This window comes from Pygoscelis adeliae, unplaced genomic scaffold (genome assembly GCF_000699105.1).
Source record: "Pygoscelis adeliae isolate BGI_AS28 unplaced genomic scaffold, ASM69910v1 Scaffold130, whole genome shotgun sequence".
Taxonomy (NCBI): domain Eukaryota; kingdom Metazoa; phylum Chordata; class Aves; order Sphenisciformes; family Spheniscidae; genus Pygoscelis; species Pygoscelis adeliae.
The window spans coordinates 3102291-3123709 of NW_008824031.1; the positions used below are offsets into that span (position 1 = coordinate 3102291).

The window sequence follows — 21419 nt, forward strand, 5'->3', positions numbered from 1 at the left end:
AAAAGACATGTAGATGAGGCGCTTAGGGACATGGTTTAGTGGGCATGTTGGTGTTGGGTTGACGGTTGGACTCGATGATCTTGGAGGTCTCTTCCAACCTTAATGATTCTATGATTCTATGATTTATCCAAGGGTCCTACCACCCAACCCTAAGGCTGGGTCCATAGCTAGATTAGGTACCATCACTCTAAGGAGCCTCTGCAGGCTCACCTCCTCGCACAGCCACAATTTACTAAGCGTATTCTACACCAAACTAGCCATGTTAGCAGTCATGTGAAATAGCTACTCAGTCTAGGCTCCACAGGCAATGAAATTCTTACCTAACACATCACTACATGGGATTAAACCACTTTAACAACCGTTTCAACCATACTGGTGGAAAGCTTAGTTATCTCATCCTGATGCAGAGTAGAACACAAATGTTTGCACCAGCATATGGATAACAAATAATCAAACAAGCAACAAGCGGAAAGCTGCTTTGAGCCAGGGCATTAGCTTAATGTATTCCTAAAAACTACAATGGTGTTCACACTATTTTCAGCAGTTCACAAGATTTAAAGGTATCAACATATTCTATCACAACAAAAAACATACCTGAGCAAGGCATTCATGCAGGTCTCACAGAATCTGTGTCCACATTCAGTCTGTTTAGGATTGCATAAGATGAGGTGACATTTTTCACATTTATACTTATCTTCCACGGCATTTACAAATTTCTCTTTGTAGCCACCTTGCTCTGGAACATAAATGGATGCTGAAGGACTGCGATCAGGATTGGCCCTTTGTTGTACCATTTCTACAGATAAAGGGGGTTCTGTCTTCTTACTGGCGTCCATGCTCTAAGATAGTTTCTGTGAAACAAAAATGAGAAAACTTCTGAGAAATGAAGACCTCTTTTTCCATTTAAATAAAACAAATACAGCATCTCTGACAGACTACATAAAAACACAAAGCACTAAGAACAGATGCATGTCCACACATCATGAACATAATACATACATAACTGCCTAAGTAGATTAAGCATTGCAAATCTGTAAAATATTCTACATTGTTCAAAGGCTCTAGAAGGTCATGAATTAAAACCTATTCCTGAAAGCAAAGTGTTAGTTAATTATGGACATCGCTCTAGGAACAAATAAGAGCAGAGCTTGCATTCTTCAATATCTTTCTCTCTCTCTGAAAAATGTCCTTAATATTGAAGTTGTATCATTAGAGGAAGCAGCAAGGGGTGTGGTAGAGAAGGTGCACTGGTACAGTACCATGCACGATACTACTCAGATGCTACTGTAAAAAGCACACAACCACCAGTGTCCTATACAGGGTATGTGGAGTCTACACAGCTTCACTGCCAACTTCTCCTGTCTATCCCATGCAATAACAAAGTGTAAGACATGCTGCTTTAAGTCTGTTTTAGAACAACACAATAGGTTTTTACTTATTAAACACTTTCCAACCTTTTCATTGTACATCCCCACATGAAGAGAACAGGTGATACAAGTCTAATTGACAGAGGAGAAAGGCCTACATAACATGGCCACTTGATTAATTCACCAGGACTAAGCACAACTGACAGGCAGCTGACAAAATAATTAATGCAGTTGAAGACTGAATTACAGTACCTATTATCTTGGACTATGATTCTTCTAGGTCAGCATGCAAAGCATTAGCAGAGCAACAGAGGAATAATGCCCCAGGTTAAATTTCAAAACCTGTTTTCAGTAATTTCCTTGCTTATCTTGTAGTCAAACAAGTGTAAGTGGTCTTAAAAAACCTCAGCACATGAAGGAGAAAGCACAGTTGGAGGATACAACACCTATTTACGTAAGAGAAATGCCCAGCTATTTACAGGAGAAAGGCATATGTCAATTCTCCCTCCATGTTAACTGACACTTGAAATATAAACCTCTTCCACTGCTCTACAGATGCCTCAACTGCTACAGTTATAATTCAACTTTAAGAAGTAGAATGAAGAAATGAGGCCCAGTTCACTTCTCAATTATAAAAGTATGTCCACCAGTACCACAAAGGGAGTCAAATGCCTCACATCCCAAATACGCAATCTTCTTGCACACAGTTTTTGTGATCTCTTATCTTCCCTTGCTAAGCCCAAAACAAGTACTTGTAATTAAACGTATTTTCTTGTAGATCATTTCTGCATCTATACTTTTGGCATAGAATTCTCCATGGAGACTAAACAGACAAGGAAATTTCTTTCATTTCTGATGCCAACTGTTATTTCTAGAAACAAAAGACAAAAATCATTGTGACTCATTGCTGATACTATTTCATGTCTTTACCAACACCAGCTGAGCAAGGGTAGAGGTGTTGAGTGAAGAGTCCCCACTTCATTGCCCCCTCACCCCAGGGGAAAGCATCTCTGTATCTCCATCAAACACAGACAGAGCCCAAGGAAACCATCCTCATAATTCAGTACATCAATCCGATGATGGGGTCTTATTCAAAACCACCAAAAAAAAGAAACATAAACAAAAGAAAACCCAAACAAAACAATTTCTACAGTAACTGAAAAGGAAATATAAATTCTGGTCCATAATTTGAAGTAATGTCTGGCTGTTCCTTGTCTACTCTTCAAAGATTACAGAGTCTAATACCTTGACAGAACAATATCTGAAAAAAACAGAAAAATCAGTGCTGAACTGAAAGTAACTTGCATTTCTTATTAATGAGGAAATTCAGATTATTTCAGACCAGGGAAGTAAGCAAAGCCTGAACTAGAGTTTCAACAGGAAGCATTAAAAAAAAAAACCAAAAAAACCCAAAAAAAACCAAAACACACCAGAAAAACCCACACAGATAATTATGACACTGAAAAGGCAATTCAAGAGATTGTAACCAGCACACAAAAAAATGAGATGTGATCCTGAGAACAAGAGTCTGAGAGACAAGGAGGTTAAGAGAAGTGCCACGAGTGAGAAAGGAAAGCAGTTGACGAAAGCAGTCTAGCTTTAGAGATTGCCCAAGGCATGACTGCCATTGCTGAACATCTGTGGCTGGACATGGGGGAACCCAGTCATGAGCTCAGAACCTGGCACTTTGTTGCAGTTGTAAGAGAAAAGGAGATTAGCAAGGGAGGAGAAAAAGTGCAACTCCATAAGCATCCAGACTGGTGAAACTTATCTACCTATGGATTTGCTTCTTGTGCATGACTGTGGGAAAAGCTTCATTTGGAACTTGTAGTTTAAGAATAGTGAAGATTTTCAGTTCTCTGATTTATAATTTGTAGATAGATACTAATGCCTCTTTTCCCTCTGCAACTGCTTTTTTTTTTTTTATCATATTCAAGACCTCTACCATTCTGTCAACTCTTGAAGTCAAAAGCCAACTTCAAGCATGTTGACTGGTAAGAACAACACAGGGAACATGATTTTCCTTAAAATGCCAGAATAAAACAAGGCACGGCCTGATTCTGACCCACAGAAGAAATTCGGAAAAAGAGGCACTAAAACAGATGCTGACAGGAGAATTGGCAAGTCAAGACAGCACAAAGTTCCTGAACTTGTAATTCATAAAACACAACATCTGTTTCCCCATTAAGTTTCTTCCAAACAAAAAGAAGCTAAAGATGATTAGAGATGTGAAGTCTTCCAATAAGCACAATTTCTTCATGGAAACTGAACAACTAGTCACAAGTAGGCAGGCAGCGGTGAGAAGGAGAATATTCAAGATTTAACTGAGAAAGAATACTGAATGCCAAATGAGCAGCAGGTGAGAGTTTCATAGAGATACGAAACTGCTCAGGGGCTGGACTGTCAGCTGTCAAGAGAGATTTCATACCAAAATAAACTGCACAGGGCTCCATAGGGCTCCACTTTTGGAATTGATGTATTGGATATCTTGTCACAGAAAACAACCAGAAAGCACACTGATAAATAAAATTTACTATGCAATATGCCTAGCAGTCAAATTTGTGTGCCTCAGGTTTTATGTTTCTGTTTTATGAAGTATGTCAGACCAGAAAAGTTAAACAAGCACAGCACCAGAGTAGCCAGCTTGGTGAGGAATTCTCTTCCACAATACTCTGAACTGCCAGCATTTTCTTATGCAGCAAAACTAGGAAGCCATTAATGAAGTACTGCAATAAAATACAAGAGATCTGAGCTTAAAAGAACAGCAAAACCTCCTTATTACAACAAAAGAGCTGCATTTAACAAGGGGGTGGGGAGACGTGATGTCTATCAAACTGCACACAGGAATCTGTACGCACAGAGCTATGTCCTCGTGCATATGAGTTGCATGCTCTTACACCTGTATATGGGGTCAGCGATGAACAAAAGTGCAGATAATACAATCATTTCAGCTGCCACCCTTTTGCAAACAGCTTTCTATTATGGTTTACATACCACTACAGGGTGACATCTGCAATGTTGTCTTCTCCTTTTCAGGAACCTTTAACAGCAGGACTCAGATTATACCCCCATAATCATGTTTCAAACTGCCAACAAGAAGCAATTTTGAAGTCACACCTCAGTAAGATCCTACGCACTTACAGCAGTGGAGATAACACACTTCCAGAAAGCAGGGAGAGGAGTCTGGCTAGAACTTTCAAGATAGGCCAGTTCTAGTGGAGGCCTCCGATTCCTAAAGGCATGGCAAGCTGCCATCAAGTCAAAGACTCCGGTTCTTGTTCAGCAAGCTAAACCTTAACTCCTAATTCACCACTAGCTATTTCTTAAGCTCCCGTTTCTTATCCCTGGGAAAAATCATCGCAATAAAAGAATGACTTTTAGATGTCTTAAGACTGTTAAATCTTGGACAATCACCTTTCAGGACAGAAAAACACATAAAAAGAGGCACAGTCACCAAGGTCAGTTCTGTCCACTGTTGATTACATTCTTTCAGCCACCTCTCCTGTAACCAGCATATGCTTCTGCAGAGTAACAGAAGCAGAGATTGTGCTGGTCATCAGATGGGTGACACTGCTTGCTCCAGTCTGTCATGTCTCAGTGAGCTCCATTTCTGTCACTACTCTTGTTCAATACAAGTGATACTCAAGTATCTGAGGCTGGACCTCAGTTAATATTTCAGGCTGTATATACTTTAATAAAGGTTAGAACAATTTGTTGTTACTTAACTCATACTAATATTAGTACAGAGGGTTAGAAACTGGAAGCAAAAGTTAATTTACCGACAAAGATGTTCCAAGAATTAGAAAGCATGGGAGTTCCCAAAGAAAAAGCATTTTGCTCTTTCCTTGTTTAAAGCAAGGATGCTGTTCTCACCTCAGAGAGAGTAAACATCCTAGAAACCTGCATTAATGTTCTGTATTATACCACATTTATTTTTTATTTGCTCTTTGGGAATAAAACCAATTTGCAACATAGAAATACAATAAAGTTTCTATAAAAATTCAAACTAAGTTTTCATCTTAAAAAAAAACAAAAAACCAACCTACCAGAAAAAAAAATTGTAACTCTTACGCAGCCTAAAACACCCCCAAAAAAATTGACTGCAAAAAGGACCACAGGATTTGGCACCTAGCAAGCTCTACATAAAGACAGTTTCAATATATTGACAATACAAAGCAAATAAGCTTTTGCCAAAGTTTTAAAATTCAAAAAGGTCAAGAAGTTATTTCAAATAAGTGTTTTTGTTACACTACCAGAGAAGTTAACAGAAGACACAACCTAATTTGGTTATTACTTAGGACAGAAAAGCTTTTCTATCAAACTACAATTTGCACTGAGAACAGAAGTTACTCAAACAGAACAGCACTACACGCACAATACCTAAATTAAGCTCTGAAAAAGAAACCTGAAGTTGGACAGGGAGCTAAAGATCACAGAAAAGTGACCAATGAGATGATTCAACCTCTCCTCTTCAAAAAACAGTTTGCACATTTTTATCTAAAAAGTGTAAAACCACACAAACTTCAGCATCTCATCCTAACTAGGTCATTTTTTTGGTAGTGTGGGGTATGTTTTTTCAGTCTAGCTTTTAATGAGATAGGGCTTGTGATTGTGCTGTCTCTCCTCCCAGCCTCTCAAAAACACTTGGGAACCAACTGGACAGATAGGTTTCATGAAAATGAACAGCTACACGGGGAACAGAAAGAGAAACTTAATGTAGTGTCCTAGTGAGCAAGAGGCTATAAAAGTGCAACCTCAATCATCACCACCTCTGTGTGGCCTCTCAGTTGGCCAGTCAGTACACAATTACATCCAAACCAGCCAAGACCACCTGCTCCCTCTTGTCCAGGCTAACTTCACGGTCTTAGTCTCCTCCAAGATCATAATGGCAGGGGGTGGGCTGGAGGTCTTTTAAAATTTTTTTTAATTTAATTGAGGAGGGGGGAAGTAGGGGTAAAAAAAGGGATGTAGAGCACAGATTAGTAGGAAACCAGACTTCATCAGTTCCACTCTTCACAGAATTTTCTTCCGTACTTTACAGGATACCCTCAGAGAGCAAAATAATGAGGTTCCTGGAGCGGTATTTTCCAGCTCTTCACAATCTTCCTAGCCACGTGCTTTCTATCACCAAGAATGTGATAGAAGTTGTCACACAGAAATCTCTATCTTAAAATTAAATTATTAAAACAATCTGAACTTTTCCTTTGTCTTATATTTCAGCATTTTATAGCTTCTAATAAATTCCTAGCACATACTAACTGAAAAGAACATACATCTTTCTTTCACCATCTTTTAGACAAGTCATCTGACTCGATTCTGCTTCTACTTCTCAGTACAATTATAACATGCAACATATACTGTCAAACCTTGATGACTGGTTAAAACAATAATGCAAGGTGAGAGCAGTATATTGGTGACAATGTATTATCAATTTACTCAGTGCTTACATGTCAAAAAAAAAAAAAAAAGTTAAAGCTAAGCAGGGAGACTGCCATGGGAATCTTGACTCCAGAGCTCTTAAGCATGAGGGTGTCTTGCTGCAGAGGCCCGTTCTCACAACATCCAGCCACCCCTCAGCCTGGCGTTCTGGGTCTCAATTTAGCAAGCCTGCTAGACTATGCTTTCATGGAAACAGTTCTAATATATACTCCCTCCTGCATAGAACAAATTTCTGGATTCTAAACAGAAAAGAAAGCATTGGATAGATGTACAAAGTAATTACATCCATATTAAGAGATAAGAATGGGAATATTTACAAATAATAATAATGTAGTATTTCTTTTGGAGTACCCAAGAGCCCAGGGACTGACACTTTTAACATCTACCCAATAATACGTTGAACAGAATTAACTTTCAGTCTAACATATATTGCACTGATGAGAAGAAAAACTTTAAAAGGGTTTCAATTTTAACTATTAAAAAAAAAGACAGAGAAGTAATTCAGTGCAATTTAGGAAAGCTGATTTTTATGTGACACTATGTTCAACTATTACTTTTTTGAAAGTTAACAGCATTCTTTTGAATCATGACACATGGGCTGGCAAAACGGCTTTAAGATTCAGCCTGAGGCAGTAGTAAAACAAAGTGTTTGTATTTGACTTACGCTTGCTATCTACAGCTCTCAATAATTACTTCGTAATCTCAGTGGGCTACCAAAACACAATATAAAGTCATTTGAAGTGCAAGAAATCAAAAGCCTCTTTTAGAAATCAAAAGACCTCTTAAGCTTTGAAAGCCTGGGTCACAAGACAACAGATAAGAGACATGCTGTCCAAGCTCGCCCTGTGTACTTTCTTCTGCATTTTGAATTCCAGTTTGGGTTCTTGTCTATGGGTGCAGGAGAGAAAAGAGAAAACATATTAGGTTATTGCATTTCACCTATGAAATTAACTCCCAGTTGGGATCCATATTTCTATACAAGGTTTTTAGTAGAAGCATTTAAAGAATAGGAAAAATCAAAAGACCAGATGATCAGAGGACAAAGTGTACTTTAATCTCTTCCTCTGCTGTTCAGGGGAAGTCCATGATTGAGACACATATGCCAGTCCCATGTGGAGGAAGTGGATCAACACTGTGTATTTTTTTGTAACTTCTGGCTCTGTTTACAAAGGAAAAGTTCTAATCTACCACAGAAGAAAAACATTCACATCAAATATTCTGGGAAATGCCACGATAATCATGATATTTCAAGTTAAAGGTAGTTTCCTTTTACAAAATTCTTTTATATACACTTTGAAAAGAGAACTAGCAAAACCAGTTTATATTTGCATCCTGAATATTCTGGTTTTATAGAAAGCTCTTTCCATCAGTTCAGATTTCCTCCACTTCTCGCTTTACAGCAAGCCTAACATTTCCTTTACTTTTGTTGCACAGCATAGAAGTCATTGGTTCACATGTAACAAGTGGTAACATCAAATCACATACACCCAAAAGAGAAGTCATTCACTATGTTTCCCACTTACGCCTGCTATGACCGGGAAACTAAATTTGAACTACCCATGACAAATCCTAACAAGGATCAACAAGGGTTAAGGCAGATGGCACATCCAAATCATTTTGCGCCAAAGTATACAGTCCTAGAAAAAGATGTCTCATTCTCTAGTGACCTAAAAAAGTCCCCTTTTCCTCCCGAGGTGTGCCTGCATGAAAAATCTGCCACATCATTTACAAGAAACAACTTGCTTTTAAATTATATCAACTTAAGACACCAAAGTCTCTTCATCTCTGAAATCACCAAGTAGGAATCAAAAAATCCTACTGTTTTTTTTTTTTTTTTAAAAAAACCCAAGACTTATCAATGGACGACGCTGTTCTTTTCCACTCTGTTAATTAAACAGATCCTCAGTTTCAAACCTAATGAAACTTCAAAAGTCTAGCAGAATAGCAACAGATATTCTTCAAATCACAGTCTATCTATCTACGCTGCTGACTGGCAAGTGCACGAAGAATACTTTCTGCATTGCCAATTTCTCGCAAAGTGCATCTGTGCTGACTGTTAAAGAATCCAGCCTTGAAATCTAAGAAGAGGTACTACCTGACTTAAAATTCTTTACCTTGTCTTCTGCAATTATTAGAAGAAAGTATCCGAAGGCAAAGGTGTCAGAGACCAGCAAATACAAAAAACCCGAAGCGCTTCAAGAGGCTTATTATAAATAATTACAGGAAAACTGCCTTCTCAAGAATCCCAAAAATATTAGTTAATCTAATTTTAAAATGCAGTTCACCTTTAACAAAATAATCCTCCCAGGAAATTCTGAACCCAGCAGAGTATAGAGGAAGCTGGTAAATGAAATAGAATGCAACTTCAAGTATGGCTCTGCACTTTTTTAATTCAATGTTGAAATGAAGTACTGAGGAACTAGAAATGGCTATCCCAGAAAACTGAGATCACAGTATCTCACTTTCACAAAAAATTCTTTCCACTCTAACTAAAGTAAGTTTTCTAAGCCTACATCCAAAGCCAATAAATAAATAATTTAAAAAAAAAAAAAAATCTATCCTGTCTCCTACGGAAACTAACTCACCCACATAAAACATTTCCTGCTTTTCCATTTTATCCAGTTGACCACTGCACACTATAAACACAGGTAAGAAAGAATTACTTTTTCACACTGTCCTAAATACTAATCAAATTCTAGAAACTAACAACAGCAAGCGACATCATCAGAATATTTTATTTAACATTAAACTGCCTGGAAGACATTCATTCATGCACAGATCTCAACCTCTCACTAATCTTAAGTGGAATTTTCCACCATTCTAGATGTCTTCAGCTTTGTCTAAAGTCATTGCTTCTTAGTCAGGAAGAAAAAGGAAAAAAGGGCATAAGAGCAACTCTCTCGTCATCTGCCTGTATTTTATTATTTATCAGAATGTGGGGGAAGACAAAAACATTGTCCACTTGTTTGATGAAGTGATAGCAGGTTTACCTTCAGTGATTTCAGTGTTTATACTGTATACATCAGTGTTTATATTGTATTTTCTATGACCAACATCTTGAAGTTTGGGAAAAGCTGGGGACGGGGGGGTGGGGTTGTTAAGATTTTTCTATTAGAAGAAAAAAAAAAACAATTGAAAAACATTTGTAAATGGAATCTGGAAGAAAAAAAAAAACACACACACACAGAAAAATAAAATAATTTAAAAAAAATCAAACTACCAAAACACTTGTGCTAGTATTTCTAGTTATACTAAAGTGCATTCCAGTTTCTACATCTCTAGTAAAAATGTGTTACTGAAGTTGAGTTTTCAAGAGCAAAAAACAAGGTTTGGAAAAAGTCATAGACCCTTAATTCAGACTTGTCAGAATATTCAGAATCAGAATTTCACATTCACTGCTATCTAAAGCATTTTTTACCTTTATAAAGGTGTTCATGGAAGAAGCTGGGTTTTTTGTAACTGAAAATCTAGATTCACAAAACATGTTTCCCAGCAGTATAAGAAAGAAAGAAACTTGTTGCATTATGAAGATCCATGTAGGCACAGTCTAGATATGCAGAATGCAAAGAATAACTTCCAACTGGAGCAAATGTCCGTCCTCCTTAGTCTCAAAAAAATAAGCACTTTTTTTTCCCATAATACTTTCCAATTAAACTGAAGCACAATGCTTTATGATGTATATGAAGCAATTTCAGGACCTGAACACACTAGGTATATTATAGACAAACAGCTAGAGAGGTCAAGGTACCCTCATCTCTATATGTAAGCAGAACTACCACGGTAACTTTATACAGCCTTCTGTGAAGAATGCTTTCACATTCACTGCTTCACATTGCTCTGGAAGCTCTTGTATTGCTGCCTTTAGAGGATCTCAAAAAAGTGTCAAATTGAATCCAATTAAGAACATATATAAATGCACTTCCTACAATATAGCATAAGTCCAAAAATACATCAAAATGCCATATTATACATCCATGAAGCCAGGCACAATCCAGTTCCTGGGATTCTTTTCCATCATTAAACATAACTAGTGATAGGTACATAGCCTACAGCACAGACTGACATCCTGTCCTAATTTCACTCAAGCCTATGGAATAGGAGTATTCGCTTTCAGTAGACACAGTTGTAAGTTTTCTAGCAACGTACAACAGTTGGAGGAAAAAGGAAAAAAAAAGAAAAAAAATTAAAAAGGTAGCTCCAAAGCATCTGTTAAGCATGATTCCTGTTTCCTTTATACCTCTTCTAACCCTAGAAGCAATTATTTTGAGACCAAGAACAGAAAACTCCTAGTGTTATCTCAGATCAGCAAGTTTTGTAGGTTAATCATACAGTGTCAAAAATTTGTTTTCCCTTGTTTTTTGGTTTGGGGTTCTTTTTGGTTTGGGGTGGGTTTTTTTGTTGTTTTTTTTCTTAAATCTTCCACTTTTCAAGACAGTTATTCAGGAAAAAAAAAATTATGAAACTAGCTATACGCAAACTTACACTATATTTTTTTCTTTATATAGTTTTAGTAATTTATTCTCCTGTGTATTGACTACACCAGAGTTTTACTAATCACAGCTATCACTGGCATAGCTGTTGGCAAGTAAGTGTAAGCGAAGGTTATCCCATTTTGGAACAAGGATACATTTTGTTATCAAACCAAACAGTTTCTGTGTCTCACTAAGTAAGGGATTTCATTAGTGCACTTAGAGAGGATAGAGGACCAACAACAGCTGTAATTAAGGCAAATCCACAGTATCTAAGTTCAGTTGAATGAGGACAATCCCAATTTTCTCTCTCCTCCTGTACGAAAATTTTAAATTTTTAATGATGTGTCATCACCCAATTTTTTTTACCATCTCCAGACATATTTTTTTTTAAAAGTGGCCTAAGCTGAATATAATATGCAAGTAACAGCTCGTCTCTATCAATACAAACTTTTTGTACTCATATACTACCATTTATACAGCCCGCTTTTTTCTCTCATCTGCAGAGTTTTGAGCAGTAGTTTCAATCAAGCCTTCCACTACCACATTCAAGTTTTACCTTGAAGCACAACATTAAAATCAACAACATAGATTTTTGCAATATATTCTCCTGGCGCCTCTTTCATCATACTAGCAGTGCAATGGAAACCAAGTGTTGCACATGAAAATTCAGACCAAAGTCATCAAAATAAATGCTCATCCTCACAAAAAGTTGTATTACATTTTTGATGTGAAGACATTATGTGTATGACTAGATGCTAAATTAAAAACCAAGACAAAAAGGAGAAGATCTCCAGCAAAGTTCAAGATGTCAGGCAAGTGGAAAAATACTCCACATGAATCCCAACCACCTACTTCAATGCAGTAAAAAGACTGCTCAGGTAAAATGTTCTCCTCTATCCAAATACTCATGCTTTAGGAGAAAAAGAAATAAAGATAAAAATAAAAATCACAAGCTACTTAATAAATGTAGAAGCAATTTGTCTCCTAACCATTAAGTAGCAAGATCATGAAGTTTGGATTGAGTACAGTCCAGTTCAGCCATGCACTCAAAGGAAAAAAACAAAAAAACCTCAACTATGAGAGAAAGTAGATCAATCTATAATTCCATATAAATATTTAAGCTTCAAAGTTTATCCAATGTTATCAGAATTTTCATGCTTGACAAATGTGAGATTTTTCCCAGCAGCCAAAAAAAGTTCTATTAAAAACAAAAGCAACAAGAAAGAATTTTACCATATCACAGCCACACAAAGCAGTGGCAGTGCCACCAAAGAATTTGACATCAATGTGAATAGTTTCAAGCAACCCGCAGGTCAAGTTACAAGCATTAGAAGATTAAAGATGTCTCCAAACTAGCAGTAACACAATTCCATAAAATACACGTATTTTCTTAGAATCTACTCTTTGTAATAGGTTCACCTTAACAACAGGTTACAAGTCCCTTTTCCATTTCTATACCTCATCAGTATCAGAGCTGCTGTAAGAATGGCATAAGGGTTGAAATCCTTGATAGTTCTTGTCCTCTTACCAGTCCAACCCTTGTTCTTACTCCCTGTCTCTTCTAACCTCCCCTCTTCACTAGCTATCTGCTACCAGGTAAACCTTGTATCAGTCTGGAAATTATATACTTCTCACATAACAATTCCCCTTGAAAGACAACTGAAGAGATTACAATATTAAAAGGGGACTGGTTAGTTTCAAAAAACTCTTGATTTCCAAAGTTCGTACAACAGTTTTCTTGATGAATTTTGTATACTTCTTTTTTCCCATGCCCTAACACCCCTCCCTTCCCCCAAATTTGGAAGACTCTCTGCTTACATTTCCTTCGTTTTATTTGAATCTCATTTGATCAGCAGCTTGAGGAGAAAGAAGAATAGGCTTTCTCAATGCTCTGTTAGGGTTCTCTTTACTCTTGCCAATGAGGGGAGCTTTGCTATAGTCTGCCCGGTTTCTTTCTTTGCCCTAAAGAAAGAAAAGTTTAAGTTATGTTACCTTCTGTCAAAAACCCTATAACAGGCTTCTCAGCATCTGTAAAGTTAGTCTAACGAAACTGAGGAAGTATCAAACTAATTTTTAGTGATAAGTTTTAAAAACAACATAAAAAACATTATAGGTAACATACCAACATATGATTTTTAAACCACTGTTTTCCTCTTCTCCACTATTGTTCACAAAGGACTCGCAACAAAACAGCATTATAGGAGGACATGCACAAAGTAAAAATCAGAGCTAATTTTTCCTGCCTTCACACACATACAAACTTCTCCACCCAGATACATTACGTGTCATTACAGACTGTACAAAATCTTCAGAGCAGTGCCATTTTCTTGGTAACAGTCTGTTAAATTCCATTTGGAAATATCAGCCCAATTCTGGGAAAGTAACGAATTGTTCTGCAGAGTGTTTCTTAAAAAAAAAACCAAAACAAAACCTAAAAAAACCCCACCTTATGACAATATTCAAACAGATGATTAGAAGAAAGCAACCGGGTTTGGGGAAGCTTGTTTGATCCTGGAATTTTTACAGGCACAGCATAAAAGAGGAAGAGAGTGTGAAAGCATAATTAATACAAATCTCCGTCAATCTCTATCTACATGCATTCCTAAATGTTGACAGTAAAGTTTAGACGCAACAAATGCTACAACAATGCCCAGGTCACCAGTACAGTAAATCCAAGGTCCCCACAGTCTCTCTCCTATTTACACTTCAAGGACAACATTTTGTGACCACGTTGCAGTAACCTCACCTGACCATTTACAATATATACAGTCAAACCACGTTTCTGCAAGAATTTTAGTTTCCCAAATCTTGTCAATGAAGTTTGCGCCCACCTACCACAGAGTCCAACAGTGCCAGTGAACTCTGACAAATCTGAGCAGCTATTCCGTAGCGCCAGAGCAGCGATGTTCCCAGATGACACTAAGCAGACCGGAGGCAAGGGCCCACCTCGGCAGCGTGTTCCCAGCTGTCATCCTGCACAGAATGCTGCGAAGATGTATCAGCCTCAGCAGTTACACAGAGCTGGTTATGGAAGTTCAGACAGTCACAGAATTGCATACCTGCCATTAAATGTGTTGGGCTCTCATTCCCGTTATCATGTCTAAAGTAAGCGACTTTGTAACACGAGACCAAGATAACATTTATCTAGTCAGGAGAAATGCCACGAACTTCCACAGCTATAGATGAGTTTCTTGTGGCTTTCTGATTTTTTTGATCTTTGTCACGTGCTACAATTCACCTTTGATCCTCAGGAGGTGGAAAGAAAAGGCTACTGCTACTAACAAAGTAGCAGCCGTGCTACTTTGGACCACAATCGTATTAAGTAACAGGCTAACAAATGGTTACAGACTCTGGCAAAAGAAATACACTGGCCAAGGAAAACCCAATTTGGCTCATTCTAGAAACACAGTAGCTAGAAAAATAGCCCAGCGCTGAGATTTATAGAAAACTACAGAAATAAACTCTTACTCACACGAAAAGGAGCTCTGCAACTGTACAACATTTTACCCACCAAAATAGTATATAAATTGCAAATCAGCCCATAATTCTTACAGACGTCACGAATGAAGCACAAATTTCTGTACTAAACATTTATATAGTAACTCGGCAAGAAATTTAAGTTCTAAAGCTCTTTTAAGCTCCCATCCTGAGTTTAGACACCAATTATGATTGCCCTGGTCACTGTCCATTCATATTCTTAGCTATAAAGCTGAATTTAGTGCAAGGAGTTTTGCACTTCCAGCCTCTCCTTTCTCTCCCAACACGCCAACCAACCCCCTCCTGACTCACAGAGAATTCAGGAGCCTCCAAGGTTTCATTCTTACTGAACAAGTGCACTCCACAGCTAAACAGCAGCATTATGACAGTGCTATACCCTTAAAATTCTGGCATTAAAAAACCATCCAAAGACATGGAAAAAACAGAAAAAGGACTGGGTTTTTAGCTCTTAAGATTAACATAAAAAGAGGAACATTCCCAGAACACGGTTCTTGAAAACAATTCCTTATTATATTGGATAACCAAAGTGAAAACTGACTCCAAAAAAATATTTTAATACATATTAAGTACAAAGAACTGTTTGTCAACTTTAATATACTAGATAATTCAGGGAATTTATTACAATGAATTTCAATGAGTTACAAGCAATAAAAAAGGTAATCAAAACTTTTACTTTCCAACAGAACGCAGTTATTGTTGCATGCTACAACATGCAGAAATTACTTCTATTATCCTTTATATGCTAGGCAACAAAAAGTACCTTACCTTATTCTCCACTGTCTGAGCACAGAGGATTAAAAACAAAGTATTAGGCAGAAACTGCAAGTGTTTCATATCAAGAAAAAAAAAAAAAACACTGCATCAATAAACTTAATGGCTGTCCAGCATGCCATGCACACACTAGGGACACTTAATGAAAACTTATCCATAGCCTTTTTTTGTAAGCAGTCAGATCTCTGAACTGGAAACCTGGAGGCAGCCGCTCATTACCTCCTGCTCCAAAACGCAGATCTCGACAACACAACACTGCAAGAGGAGCCACCACAGCTTGATTTTCCCTCCTAGTAATTCCCTCCTTGCCAATTACGGCACTGCAGTCTTTCTGAGGGCTTTGCAAAATGCAAACAGGGGAGGACTGAAAGAGCCCGGGAAAGAAACACAGTTATGGAAAAGTCCGTTCAAATCATCTCATGTCTTATTAGTTGTGGGCTGCAAGGAATAAACCGCAGAGTTTAGTGGGATCTCTTCAGATTTTCTCTGCTGTTCCTCCTCTCATGTTCCTGCCTTTCTTTTCCTTCATTTTTCATAAGATAATTTTGGGATTTTACTTTGTGGCAAAACTAAAGGGAATTGGAGAAAAAAAATAAACATTTTTTAAAATTTTTAGGTTGTTTCTTATATTTAGTGACTTCACTGTTTATAAGTTGCATTAAAACTACCTTTTATTCTCATAACCACTAATATTTTAATGGGTTAAAAAACTAAAGAAAAAGTCTTTTAAGGATTGGGGTGTTTTAGGGTTTTCGGGGGGGGGGAAGCTAGCGCTGGTGGGTTTTTTGCTTTTGCTGCTTAAATCAGGGAGTTTAGTCAATTAACTATTTTAACACTTGGATGCTTTCCCTATACAATTAAAACTGCCGTGATTACATGGCAGCGGCATTTGTGAGACAGATGCCCAGCAGGGGCATTTGTAATTATTTCCCCCAAGTGTTCCACAGCAGCAGCTAAAGAACACATCCGAATATTAAAGAAGCTTTCAGAGCAGGGTTGGGGTTGGAAGGGACATCTGGAGATCATCTAGTCCAACCCCCCTGCTCAAGCAGGGTCAGCTAGCGCCAGCTGCCCAGAACGGCGTCCATTTGGGTTTTCAGTATCTGCACAGAGAGTGACTCTGCTAAGACCCTGGGCAACCTGTTGCAGTGTTTGAGCACCCCCACAGTCAAAAGTTTTTCTTGTGTTCAGATGGAATTTTATGGGTTTTTTAATTTATGCCCATTGCTTCTTTGCACACTAGAAGTCTAATTTATACTTGGGTTAGCTCCCCCCCCCCCCCCCCCGCTTCTTCATTCTCCACAGCTGCATTTACGAGGAAAGGGAGCAACAAAGAGCGCTCACAGCGTCAATCAGCCAGTTGTTGGCTCATTTGCAACAATAGGCTCATCACTGCCTTCCACCGCTCCTTCCCTCTGCATCCTGCAGAGCAAGGCTCAAGGCCAGATCTTTCAGCCCGTAGCACCCCATCTGCCTACCATCAGCAACCTATTATTCCTCGAGATCCACGTCCTCCTTGGGGGAGGATCCCGCCCGGTCTTTTCTGGTTTGGCCTCACTGGAACATTAGGCGGGGCTGAACACATGCTGACAGTGAGGTGCGCAGCTCAGAAACCTCCCGCAGCCCCTCAGCACCTCCTCCGCCTGCTGCAGCCCCCCAGGAGAAGGGGCAGTAGCCAGCATTCAGAGCATGTTGCATGGGGATAAGCAGAAAGGAAATGGGAGAGTGTGGAGGTAGATGCACCCTTCTGGGTTTTGGCTCACAGCAGTGAAGAGGTTGGTTGTTTTTAGCGGCGTGTTTCAACAAGGTTTGCGTCGGCCTTTTGAAGAAAAGGTAACGGGCAACATAGGTACAGACTCGCAGATATAATGAACGCACCTACTACCCGCTCCCCCACTCACAGATGAGAGAAAGATTAATTTCTCACAGCTGTGAACAAGTCCTTTGCTTACTCTTCACAGGAGCTCCGGAGCTTCCATGCACTAACACAGCAGGTTTACTTTTTTTTTTTTTTACCATGGCTTAGTTAAAATTGAAATTCCTGTAATGGACAACATATACTCAGTTTAGGCTCCCAAGCAAAGTTTTAGTTAGTTTTATTTTAAGCTTGTCTCTACTAAAAATAATTTATTTAACACTAAAGGTCATCTTCAGTTTCAAATCTCTTCCCTGGTTTGTAGACCAAACATCACATACCACATTTAAAAAATATGTTAATGAATTTGAAAAGGGGAAAGGCCTGTTGCTTTTGAAACAGAGAAAAAAATCAGAAGAGCTATCAGAGACTTTCTGCATGACTTAGAGCACTTCTGCACATTTCTATTCTCCTTCGCTGAGGAACAGATATAATGCCTCCTTTCTCTGATCTTACCTGGACACCTACCAAGTTCCCATCTCTTCACATACTTGTATATGTATTACCTTGTATAACAGGACTTCAGTCTTAATCTGGGAACTGCCAAAAGTGAAAAAATAACTAGAAATAAGGAACACAAAAACATAATTATATCTTGGTAGATCTGGGGGGAAGGAGGACCAAAAACATCCCTTTCCCCTAGAAACAGAACATAAATGGTAAAATAAGATCTTTAAATATTTTTCAGTTTCTGCAGTTAGTCTAAAACTAGCACCTTAACAACACTTTTTAACCTGTTCTGTTTCAGGACGCTGAGAACGACTTGAAGACAGCCACATGCAGCCTAGTTGCTTTCTGGCTGGGATTCACACACTATCAAGGATGCACACAGCATTTCTTAGGAGAAAAAAAAACACCTAGCACTAAGTTAGAAGATGGGGACAAGGAAGAAAATCTTACAGAAAGAAAGCAAGTCTGCTTCATAAATTGTTCAAGGTCCCGTGTATTCTTGGTGGGAGTGTAGGGCAGAAAGAGAAGAGCCCAAGATAGTATCCAATCATTCCAGCAGACTATATCCTCCTCCTGCACCCTCCAGGTGCTGTGTCTAGATCACAACCTAGAAAGGACTTGTTATACCGTTACGTGAACCTATAAAAAGAACTTTTTGGGACAAGAATATGAACTTCTGTGTATAAACAGTATCATTAATTCACATAATTTATTACTTACAAGAAGTTCTTAGTCACAGTGTTTAACATATTGTCTAGTGTTATTGTAGCAAAAAGCTTATTTTTACCCCTTTTCCACACAAAATTCTGAAAGAGCCTCTCTACCTTCCAGCTTTATAAAGCTGCACCTGCTCTGAGGAACAGGCCACAGAGTAGTCCCAGATCATCACCTGCTGCTACTCTCCAAGGACACAACTCCTATCGCTCACCTGAAGGACTGAGGAATTTCCTATGTTCATGTCAAGAAGTTGAAAGGAGCATGTTTCACTGTTGTTATCCATTCCTAATTTACAGCTTAAACTGAAGGCAAACAGGACTACTAACTTTTTTGTAGAAGCATCATTTCTTTTCAAACTCCAGAAAAAGTAGAGTGGAACAAGGAAGGAAAGCACAACCTCAAACACATTTAACGTACTGTTCTAAAAGATTCAGGATGTTTTCTCTCTTGCAACTAAGTTATACTGTAGTTTCCCAAATTAGGCTGTGGCTGACTGAGGAAGCCCGCTACCACCTATGAGTTCTAATCATATTTTTAAGCTATTTGAAATAAAAAATAAAAAAATCTTTCCCTCAGATGTTTAATGAAATGGAGATAATAATTTGCTTACCTTCCTTGCAAATACAACAAAACTGATAAAATGAACCAAAAATTTATAAATAACAAGCCTCCATGTACTACCAGGCAACTTAATTCCATCAGGCAAAGATTGCTGAAGAACTTGCTAAATAGTCCATTCTGATTGTGTGGAAGACACAGAACAAGAAAGGGCAAGGCTATAAGAGGGTTTACTTACAGAAATAAGAACGAAACTTGTTTGACTTTTGAGGTATCACCCTCATTCATAAGTAAAGCAAGTCCAGGCACTGAAGATGATTTGTAAAATTAATACCATCAACTTAAAGATGTGAAAACACAAAGGAGAACAAGGTACCTTACAGTTTTCATGCAATGATACAAATACTACTTCTACCAAAAAAACCCAAAACCAACAAAAACCCCAACTCACACAACTGTCATGAGGTTTCTAAATGTACATATCACAAAAATATACACAGCAGAAGAATTGCTGCTACCTACCTGTTTACATGAAAAAAATTCACAACACAAACCACAGTGACACACAAAACTGCAGTCTGTGCTTCCAATGGATTAATATATTGTCGCCCACTGCTGAGAGCTGGTCTTGATTCAGTTAAAGCCTAAGCACTCAGGCTTTCCTGCTGGGAAACAAACAAGTAAAGTCGGTTTCAAGTATCTCCTATTAATATACAGAAACAATTCTCACAAGCTTGAAGGCACAAAAGAGAAATAGTAGGTTAAGGTTGCATGAAACCATAACAAACTGTAGCAAATCAAAAAGCTGCACTGAGATTTATTAGTTCACTAGAAAATTCATTGCAAAAGTCTATTTACTTCATGGAGGAAGTCACCACTGCCACCACTTAGTGACTCAAGCTAATCTGCAAGAATGTTTTACATAATGGAAAAATTTTTATTGGCCAGAGGTTCACAGTGTTCTTAAATTTCCAGAAACTGCAGATGTAAAGATACTTCTGTTAACCTAAATGAAAACCAAGAAAAGAAACTATCTGAGATGCATGCTCCATTTCACAACACAGGTCTAATTTTACTAGCTACTGTACTTCAACTATTCAGCATAGGAAAGACTTACACTCTGATATAAAAGGAAGGAAGTGTGAACATTGAAAACACAGGTAGTTTTAATACTACCACCAAATGTTATTAAAACATACTGGCTAACACATCGTTGCCATTTCTGAGCTGTGATACTGAGAACTGAAGTAGTTTAAGCTACCAGTTTTTTTCTTGTAGAAAATTAGTACTAGTGAAACAGTCGGAATGGATTTACAAGAAAGCATGATGCCATCTTATTTCTTCCATTTTCACTTTACTGTGAAATAAAAGCCAACAAGGGAGACAAGAATCCCGACAGACAGACAGTAACAAACCGAAACGTGTTCTTTCCTTCTTTTAGCAATGAAAATATGCTGCAACACAACTATAGTATAAAATCCAGTTCACTCAAACCAAGTAGCTTGAATGAAGGAATCTTTCCTCAGTTTTCAGAGGGCTGATAACAGCTTAAGGATTATATTTAAAAATCAAAGAGTGAATTCAAAACATTTCATTGCTCAAATATTATTCCCCTTACTCTGATAAAAATTATCAATTTAAAAATACAGATTGTTCAGATTATATTTTAGTCGCTGCTTTTAAATTTTTTTTTAATGATACCTAAGAGTAAGTCTATTTTTTAATTACATAACTTTTTGAAAGTTCGAAGTTGAATAAATATTTTGAATTAATGTTGTGGATCATAAATACACAAGTATTAGGATTCAAGCTCTAAAACAGACTTTAAATTACAAAACTTATCATAAACTAAACCTTACTATGTAAAGTCTCAAAAGCGCAAAGAACACATTTGGTTTAGTACTGAAGAAGTACAACTCTGTTACCATGACAGTGTAATACAACTTTCCTAACAGGCCACAAAGCATTTGCGGGGGGGAGGAGTTTAAAAGCCCAAATTCAGATTATTAAAATCATCTTTTGCCAACCCCTGGTGTTAAGTCTCCATAATAAGGGCATAAGGGTAACAAGAAAAGATTCTATAGGTACAGCAGGGATAAAAGGAAGACAAGGGAAAATGTGAGCCCTCTCCGGAACAAAACGGGAGACCTGGTTACCTGGGACACAGAGGAGGCGGAGGTACTCAATGAGTTTTTTGCCTCAGTCTTCACCGGCAAGTGCTCAAGCCTCACC

At 38.0% G+C, this 21419-nt stretch overlaps 1 protein-coding gene across 1 annotated transcript in view; it reads right to left on the minus strand.

Annotated features, from left to right (window-relative positions):
• The window catches only part of TRAF3 (TNF receptor-associated factor 3), a 69812-nt gene that overhangs the window by 31252 nt on the left and 17141 nt on the right, over nucleotides 1-21419 (minus strand). Inside the window, exons 2-4 of the mRNA XM_009327963.1 lie at nucleotides 19710-19852; nucleotides 13097-13240; nucleotides 595-851 (exon numbers count right to left, since the gene is read on the minus strand). Of these exons, the coding sequence (XP_009326238.1) occupies nucleotides 595-836 (242 nt within the window). The 5' untranslated portion in view covers nucleotides 837-851; nucleotides 13097-13240; nucleotides 19710-19852. The remainder of the gene's footprint in view (nucleotides 1-594; nucleotides 852-13096; nucleotides 13241-19709; nucleotides 19853-21419) is intronic.